General features: G+C 47.4%; 1 protein-coding gene across 1 annotated transcript in view; it reads right to left on the minus strand.

The window, feature by feature from the left end:
• The window catches only part of LOC139765985 (uncharacterized), a 15,548-nt gene extending 11,543 nt beyond the window's left edge, over window positions 1-4,005 (minus strand). Inside the window, exons 1-2 of the mRNA XM_071694017.1 lie at window positions 3,781-4,005; window positions 2,504-2,705 (exon numbers count right to left, since the gene is read on the minus strand). Of these exons, the coding sequence (XP_071550118.1) occupies window positions 2,504-2,705; window positions 3,781-3,990 (412 nt within the window). The 5' untranslated portion in view covers window positions 3,991-4,005. The remainder of the gene's footprint in view (window positions 1-2,503; window positions 2,706-3,780) is intronic.
• Window positions 4,006-10,000: the final 5,995 nt, after the last annotated feature.

Genomic DNA, 10,000 nt, shown 5'->3' on the forward strand with positions numbered 1-10,000 from the left:
CGTGTGACGCGGTGTAGGAGGCAGTACAGGTGTGTGACGCGATGTAGGCGGGTTGGCAACTGCGTGTGACGCGGTGTAGGAGGCAGTACAGGTGTGTTACGCGATGTAGGCGGGTTAGCAACTGCGTGTGACGCGGTGTAGGAGGCAGTACAGGTGTGTTACGCGATGTAGGCGGGTTAGCAACTGCGTGTGGCGTAGTGTTGATGGCTTTGTATACATGTGTATGAAGTGACGCCGGTGAGGTAGCATAGTTGTGTGACGCGATTCAGTTGGGTTAGCATCTGTTTGTGACGGGACATAGGTGTGTTCGCCCAGGTGTGTGACGTGATTTCGGTGGGTTAGCAGCTGTGTGTGACGCGATGTAGATGGCTGAGTACAGGTGTGTGACGCGATGTAGATGACTTAGTTCTGGTGTGTGATGCGATGTAGATGACTTTGTACCAGTGTGTGACGTTGTGTCGATGAGTTAGCAACTGTGTGTGACGCGAGGCAGACGACTTGGCACAGGCGTGTGACGCTATGTTGATGGCCTAACAACTGTGTGTTACGCGGTGTAACTGAGTTAGCAAAAGGTTTATGACGCGATGTACGCAGGTTAGCACACATGTGTGACGCAATGTATGCGGATCAACACAAGTGTTTGACGTGATGTTGGTAGCCTAGTGAAGGTGTGTGACGTGATATACATGACTTTAACGCAGGTGTGTGACACGATGTCGGTGGGTTAGCAGCTGTGTGTGACTCGATATAGCTGGTTTTGCACAGGTGTGTGTCGCAGTGTAGTCAGGTTTATTCCCGGTGTGTGACAGTATGTAGGAAGGTCAGCACAGGTGTGTGTGACGCGGTGTAAGTGGATCAAGACAGGTGTGTGACTTGATGCAGGGTAACTAGCACACTTGTATGCCAACTGTTTGACCTAATCACAGGTGTTTTAGCCCTACCACAGATGTCTAACTGCATAACAGAAGCAACATGTGTTTAATAGTGGTACTGGTGCGACAGGTGTGTGAAAGTGCCACAGATGCGAAAGGTATTTGAATGTGCCACAGGTGCGAAAGGGGTTTCACAAGACCACAGGTGCGACAAATGTTTGACAGCATCAAAGGTGCGACAGGTGTGGGAAAGTACCACAGATGCGACAGGTGTTTGAATGTACCACAGGTGCGACAGGAGTTCAACCATACCACAGGTGCGACAGATATTTGACAATAACGTAGATATGACAGGTGTTTGACGGTACCACAAATGTGACAGGTGTTTGATACAGTATGACTGGTGTTTGACAGTACCACAGGTGTGACAGGTGGTGTTTGATACAGTATGACAGGTGTTGGACTGTACCACAGGTGTGACAGGTGTTTGATAGTACAACAGGTGTGACAAGAGTTTGATACAGTATGACAGGTGTTGGACAGTACCATAGGTGTGACAGGTGTTTGATAGTACCACAGGTGTGCCAGGTGGTGTTTGATACAGTATGACAGGTGTTTGATAGTACCACAGGTGTGACAAGTGTTTGATACAGTATGACAGGTGTTTGACAGTATCAAAGGTGTGACAGGTGGTGTTTGATACAGTATGACAGGTGTTGGACAGTACCACAGGTGTGACAGGTGTTTGATAGTACCACAGGTGTGCCAGGTGGTGTTTGATACAGTATGACAGGTGTTTGATAGTACCACAGGTGTGACAGGTGTTTGATAGTACCACAGGTGTGCCAGGTGGTGTTTGATACAGTATGACAGGTGTTTGACAGTACCACAGGTGTGACAGGTGATGTTTGATACAGTATGACAGGTGTTGGACTGTACCACAGGTGTGACTGGTGTTTGACAGTACCACAGGTGTGCCAGGTGGTGTTTGATACAGTATGACAGGTGTTTGATAGTACCGCAGGTGTGCCAGGTGGTGTTTGATACAGTATGACAGGTGTTTGATAGTACCGCAGGTGTGCCAGGTGGTGTTTGATACAGTATGACAGGTGTTTGACAGTACCACAGGTGTGACAAGTGTTTGATACAGTATGACAGGTGTTTGATAGTACCACAGGTGTGACAGGTGTTTGATAGTACCACAGGTGTGCCAGGTGGTGTTTGATACAGTATGACAGGTGTTTGACAGTACCACAGGTGTGACAGGTGGTGTTTGATACAGTATGACAGGTGTTGGACTGTACCACAGGTGTGACTGGTGTTTGACAGTACCACAGGTGTGCCAGGTGGTGTTTGATACAGTATGACAGGTGTTTGATAGTACCGCAGGTGTGCCAGGTGGTGTTTGATACAGTATGACAGGTGTTTGATAGTACCGCAGGTGTGCCAGGTGGTGTTTGATACAGTATGACAGGTGTTTGACAGTACCACAGGTGTGACAAGTGTTTGATACAGTATGACAGGTGTTTGACAGTACCACAGGTGTGACAAGTGTTTGATACAGTATGACAGGTGTTTGACAGTACCACAGGTGTGACAGGTTTGATACAGTATGAAAGATGTTCACTCACCGTTGCCCTTGCCTGGCACTCTTCCACCAGTGCCCATGCTGCCCAGGACTGTGACGAGAGACATAATGATGGTGGTTGTGACGGCAGCGTCTGCAGGTGTGTGGCGGAGCAGATGTGTGTGTGTGATCCTCAGACAGGTGTTGAGAAGGGCAACGGAGGCAAGTGTTGAGCACAAGGATCGTGGGGCCAGCTGCTGTACAGCCTGGGTGGGAAAGAAGGAGAGAGAATATAAGAGGTAATATAGCCATATATATATATATATATATATATATATATATATATATATATATATATATATATATATATATATATATATATATATATAGATGTAATTCTACGCTTCTCAATGACACCTGCACTATATAGCTTCTAGCACAAGGAGGGTAGATCTATTATCGCATATTTCTCAGCTATCGTACGCCTATAGAACTTAGGGGCATCAATGCGCATGCGTAGCCCTTCTGTACCTTTTCTTTTTCCCAGTGTATCTGCCAACCTGATCTACATTTACGGAGAACACATGAGAATTATCTTCTTTCCCTCATATCCTGGGGGAGAAAAAATATATATCCATCCCTCTTTATATCTATATCACCGCTTAGGAGAGTATGGTTAGCTATAGCTGGTCTATACAATATTTCCTTTTTCTTCACTGAATTCTGCTTCAGCCATCATGAACCAGTGTCACTTCCTTTTCATCATTTCATGACCTTATTCTCTTTGAACAGGTTACCTGCCCTGTGTACTTGGCGGTATATATATATAAGGCAATATATAATGGTATATCTAAGGCGGTTTATAGTATATCTAAGGGAGTCCATGGAGGTATAAGGCAGTTTAGTCCATGGAGGTATATCATAAGGCAGTTTAATCCATGGTATATCTAAGGCAGTGCTTGGAGGTATATCTAAGGCAATCCATGGAGGTATATCGAAAGCAGGCCATAGAGGTATATCTAAAGATATCTAAAGCAGCCCATGGAGGTATATCTAAGTCAATCCATGGAGGCATATCTAAGGCAGTCCATAGTACACCTAATTCAAAATCCTCAAAAAAGATACAAGAAGTCCTCAAATGACCTAATACACCTTTAACTCCTCTCTCTCTCTCTCTCTCTCTCTCTCTCTCTCTCTCTCTCTCTCTCTCTCTCTCTCTCTCTCTCTCTCTCTCTCTCTCTCTCTCTCTCTCTCTTTTTCTTCCTCCTGGATCATTTCCTCCTCATTTGAAGACCGATGGATCATCATCTCACGACGACACTGGCTTTTCTCTTTCCTTACCTGACTCAGGTGGGAGGTGGTAATCCAAGTTGGGGTTAATACGAAATTAAACACAGTCTCGGGAGCACTGATACCAAAGACACGTCTGTTCGCGAGGTGGGTGTGCGGTCCACTGAAAGCTCTCTCGCTCAACCGTCCTCGGGTGTAGTAGGCTCCGAACTCGACACTCAAACAGGTGTTCGACGCGCATGCCCACATCATGCCACCCATAATCCCACATGATTATTACACCATCTAAACACCTTCCTAGTTGATGATCTAGACGCTACCCACGTCCCTTTGTGTCTCTCTATATACATGGGGTTATCGTAGATCTAAGTGTAAGGATAGATAAGGGATTGATCATAGAGAAGCGATGGGGGTTTTGGGGAGATGTTTATACTAATTTTGATTTTTCAGGGACCCGAACGCGTGATGACGTAAAGCAGGACATGCGTAGGTGGGTTCTCTCCTGCTTGCAGGTCGAGGAGCTTCGTGACTCACTACGACCACGACGTGTTCTGGGCTAGCGACCTCCTGCAGGAGTCTGACAACTGATGGACATTGAGCGTTGGATGGATGGACGGCCAAAGCGGAGGAGGAGGAGGAGGAGGAGGCGGCGGAGGTGTTGGTGAGAGGAGGAGAGAGAGAGAGAGGAGGGGAGGGAACCTGGCGTCTCGTACCACAGGAGCAGCAGGAGAAACGACAGGAGTAGGTTATGCAGGAAGCTGTAGAAAACGGCAACAGGTTGGGGACTGAAGACATTCCAATTTGTTTGTTGGACGTCGTCCACCCACATGAGCGAGGGCGTCTGTAGCTCATAATGATGATGATGGTACCTGAAGAAGATCCACCCAGATGGTATCCTGGCACTCACGTAGTAGCCATAGATATGAACTACCAGCGATGAGGTACTTCTCTCATCGTCACCTATTTTATCATCCCGAATTGACCTTAATGGACACAGAAGATCTAAGACTTCTTGCCCTCATACAATTGGGTGTTTTAAATCATTACGACACGAACGAGGCTAAGTGGTTGGCACCTACTCCCCTTACATGCCTCAGCCACTTCACCCTCCTGTCACTCACTATCTCTGTAAAAACGTCTCTCAACCTTATTATTTTTTTTTTTTTACCCCCAAAACAAGATCAGGAAGTAATAGAGGGGTCGCTTCCAGTAGTGTTCATCGGCCGTGATATTAATACCTTCCTGGAGGTGGTGATCAAGAGGAGGAGGACCCCTGCCTGCCGGAAGCCTCACCACGGCAACAACAAAGACGCTCTCATGATCCAAATTTAACCGCCGACAAGTTTTACCGAGGCGTCACTGGCAGTCACAGCTTTAAGCCCCGGCGAACTGCGCAGGTGAGGGAGGGAGGAGGGGTCCCCCACAGCCTCCGACGATCGATGATTTCCCCACGTAGGAACTGGCGGAGGGAGGGGTCGGCGGGCGGTAAGGGCGTGGCAGCCAGAGCCTAAGGGGACCCCCCCCCCCTCTCTCTCTCTCTCTCTCTCTCTCTCTCTCCCTCTCTCTCACGTCCCGGAGACACAGGAAGGGCAAGAGAGAGAGAGAGAGGGGCTGACCAGGATATAGACACAGACAGAAGAGAAGGCTCGGGATACAGAAGCAGACAGAATAGAAGGCCCAGGATACAAAAGCAGACAGAAGAGAAGGTCCGGGATACAGGCGCACACAAGGGAAGGGCAGGGATATATACATAGACAGAAGGGAAGGCCAGGGATACATACGCAGACAGGAAGGAAGGTCCAGGATGCAGACGCACACAAGGGAAGGCCCGCGATACACACGCAGACAGAAGGGAAGGCCAGGGATACAGACACAGACCGAAACGAACGCCCGGGATACAGACGCAGACAGAAGGGGAAAACGAAAACCAACTGATAGTACAACTAGTGAGGAAGACCCCAACAACACAACAACCCGTTACCAGAGGAAACACATGGACGTCTAGCCTTACCAGTAACAGTAACGCGGACAAGGGAAGTACAGATTACAACTGTGGTATGAAAAGAACACAGTACAAAAAGGCCATTAAAAAAGAGAGAGAGGGGGGGGGGGGTATGATAGGAGAAAATTAAGGTTACATTTGGCTGAAATATGAGAGGCAGTTTGGAGACAAGCCTGCAAACAAGACATGAGGCACAGACAGTAAACAAAGATATAAACGAGACAAGGACGAAGTCAACAGTTGCGTCTAGGACGCATGTAAAACACACCTGGGCAGGAAGCAACCCAGTAGACACCAGCAGGCACAAAAGGGTTGAGGTGGTGGGGGAGGAGGAGACGTTGATGTAAGAGATATAAACAAGCGATAACTACACCCAAACACGACCCACAGACACAAGACGGGACAATACACTTGGTAACAGGAGCCAGGGGATATATACCCTTTACTTAAGCAATGAACATGTCTCTGGCGTGTTGTGAAGGTGATTGTGGGCGGCGTAGAATATGAATATTCAAGTGAAAGATGATGAGAATGAACTAACTCACGGAAGCACTGGGTCAAGACCACAGGAGAATACGGTACAACTGAGACTAAGGAACGAAAGAGAGTTTGATGCTTTGAGAAATTTCGATGAGGTGGTGCGGGTCATTAGAAGTATGACCTCGTGGTGGTGGTGGTGGTGGTGAGGGCGTTTGAGGGGGTGGTAATGGGAGTGTTGGTGTGGTGGTGATACTGTTGATGGTGTTGGTGATGGCGATGTTTGGATGTTGTCAGAGGTGGTCATGTTAGAGAGGTGGTGATGTTGGAGATTTTTAGGATGTTGGTGGAAGGGAGGATTAGAGTCATGTTAATTAGGACATTTGATTAGTGATTAGCTTGGGTTATAAGTAGTGCTGGTGATAGGGAAGAGGAGTGTTGGAGTGTTGGAGTGTTGGAGAGTGTGAATGTGGAAATACTTGACTAGTCGTTAGGAGTTATAGACACTTAACAATGTTGGTTGATATTTGTATTGCTTGCGTTGCCTGTGTTTTCATGTCTGTGTTCAATTAATGTTTCTCAAATATCTTACAACTCTCGTAGCAACAAAATCCTTTCATGATGATTTCTTGTTTGAACGAGTATAAGCTTACCGTCGCTCATCACTACAACACCACAAACACAGTTTCAACACAACCCGAGATCCATAATGCCCACAACGCCATCATAAAAAGAACATCAAACGCCCACCCACTGCTCAATTCCCCTTAACATTCAACACACACACACACACACACACACACACACACACACACACAAACAACATAAGATCAGTGCGTCCTAGACGCAGCAGTAGTAACATGTTACCAATGATCCCTGTCGTTTATGCAAGGGAAATAGTACTTGAAGCGTTTACCTACGTAATACATACAGTGTCCAACACAGAGAGGTTCCAAATCTCCATACATAAGCTGGAAGCTAATCAAGCCGAAGGGGAGAGGCGTGCAAGGGATAGAATGAATTGGAACGATGTGGTATACAGGGGTCGACTTGCTCCCAGTGGACTTAACCGAGACATGTGAAGCGTCGGGGGTAAATCACTGAAAGGTCTCTGGGGACTGGATGTAAATAAATAGCTTTCGTTTCGGTGCATTGCACAGGATAGCTAGAGAATAGATGTGATAGATAGATAGATAGATAGAGAGAGAGAGAGAATGAGAGAGAAACAGACAGTATAGATAAATAGATGTTCATGTATTCATAAAGAATGTCCAACTTTCTGTGATAAGGCGCCATCAGTCAGTCATTCATTACACTCTCATTCACAACCCGTGACCTCCATTCATCCTGACCTCATACTCTGAAGTAATGATGCTCCTGGGGTGATGATCGGATATCTCAGGGGGCGGGATGGGTAGCTCGTCTGGATGGGGGGAGATAAACTACAAATTCTTGAAGATCTTTGATTCATTTGACTTTATAAGAGAATTATGATTTCTTTTTTGTCATTAATTTATGTATTTGGAGAGTCGAGCATACATATGATTAGGGTCAGATCTTTTCAAGTTTGTAAGATGATGATTAAACCACGTATAAGTGTTGACCTCACCTGTAGTCAGTGGTAGTGAAGAGGATTGTAAGTAGATTGCTATATAGAGTCTTAAGAGAGACTTTATCACACACACACACACACACACACACACACACACACACACACACACACACACACACACACACACACACACACACACACATCAAGAAAAGGTCAGATGAAGAAAGGCTGAAAAAACGTCATAGACATACGGAAACAAAATGACCTTTAACGAATGATCACCTCGTTTGACCATCCCGCGAAGGGAAGCATGGAGGAAGTGACACAGGTGGGAAGGAAATATGGAAAGGAGGCACAAGCTGGAACAGAGAGGGAAAAAGGGAGACACAGAAAGGAAGAGAAGCAGGAGGGCGATGAAAGAAGCCCAGAAAAAGGTACAGAGATTGTGGTCCGGGATGACAACACGGAAGTAGAAGCGAGAACTGGGAGAGAGAGAGAGAGAGAGAGAGAGAGAGAGAGAGAGAGAGAGAGAGAGAGAGAGAGAGAGAGAGAGAGAGAGAGAGAGAGAGAGATGAAAGGGGGCGTGCGTACGAACGCGGTTGAGAAAAGGTCGAATGAATGAGGGAGAGAGAGAGAGAGAGAGAGAGAGAGAGAGAGAGAGAGAGAGAGAGAGAGAGAGAGAGAGAGAGAGAGAGAGAGAGAGAGAGAGAGAGAGAGAGAGAGAGAGACACTAGGACGAGACAAAGGAGAGACAAAGAGACGGCTGGAGTGTCAGCAGTAAGTGAACAGTGACGGGTGGTGGTGGGGGGTGGCTGCTGCTGGAACACGTAGGGAGGGAGAGTGGTCGATAGAGAGAGAGAGAGAGAGAGAGAGAGAGAGAGAGAGAGAGAGAGAGAGAGAGAGAGAGAGAGAGAGAGAGAGAGAGAGAGAGAGAGAGAGAGAGAGAGAGAGAGAGAGAGAGGAGGGAGAGGGGAGTGAGGGAGTAGGTGGGGGAGGGGTGGGCATGATGCAAGGTGGGGAGGAAGGCTAGGTAGAATAGGGGATAGGTAGCGAAGGGAAGAATGTAAGAGTAGAGATAGGGTGTACGGGGGAGTGGGACAGGCGTAGGAGAAGTGGAGTATTGTTGGAGAGAGGGAGGAAGTGAAAGGGAGGAATAGTGAGGGAGGAAGTGAAAAGGAGGAAGGCAGAGGGAGGAAGAATGAGGAGGGACCATTGAGATGATGGAGAAGGAGGAGAAAAGTGCTGGGTTGTGATGGAGTAGAAAGAGGAGGAGTAGGAGGAAGAGGAGGAGGAAGGAGAAGAAAAGACTCTAGATCAAGGAGGAAGAAGATTAGGGCTGGGCTCTTAGGGGGAGGAAAGTTGTAGGAGAGAGAGAGAGAGAGAGAGAGAGAGAGAGAGAGAGAGAGAGAGAGAGAGAGAGAGAGAGAGAGAGAGAGAGAGAGAGAGAGAGAGAGAGAGAGAGAGAGAGAGAGAGAGAGAGAGAGAGAGAGAGAGAGAGAGCCGGACTCAGGCTGCGGTAGAAGCGTAGAATTCCCCTGCCGTGGTTACCAGCGTGGCAGTCCTCTGGAGACAGCACCCTCTCCCTCACCATGGCAACACGCCCTTCCCCCAAAGCCTCTCGGAGGCCCTGGATAAGTGTGACTCGAATCTAATAAAGCCAACATACGGATCTAGGGAGAGAGAGAGAGAGAGAGAGAGAGAGAGAGAGAGAGAGAGAGAGAGAGAGAGAGAGAGAGAGAGAGAGAGAGAGAGAGAGAGAGAGAGAGAGATGGGGGGGTGTTACAGAACACTACCCTCTCCTGCATATGGATGGGAAATCTAGGTGGGGGAGAGAGAGAGACAGATGGGGGTATTGGAGATCTGTCCTTCCTGCCTGTATTATCACTGTCTAAAAGTGACAGATTAAGAAGGATCCGAATTAGGACTTTTTTTTTTCTTTTATTCGAAGGCCCCCTAGTCGTTTGTTTCTGTTCCGGGCGCTACCTCGCTAAGATGGGAAAGGATAGATGGCGTGTGAGTTTCAATGGAGAGAGAACCTGGAGGATGTGGGAGGGTGGACATGGCAGCGAATGGAACCACGGAAGCTGAAGTGGACTTCAGGATGGGTGAGTAGGACCACTGAGGAGGTGTGTAGAAAGAGAGGTCACTTAGAGATGTTCGAGTTGACACATTAGACAAATAAAACAAAATCAAAATGCCTTCGAATTACGAAGTTCTTATGACAATGGGAAAGTATTTAC

This window comes from Panulirus ornatus, chromosome 56, assembly GCF_036320965.1.
Source record: "Panulirus ornatus isolate Po-2019 chromosome 56, ASM3632096v1, whole genome shotgun sequence".
NCBI classification, from domain to species: Eukaryota; Metazoa; Arthropoda; class Malacostraca; order Decapoda; family Palinuridae; genus Panulirus; species Panulirus ornatus.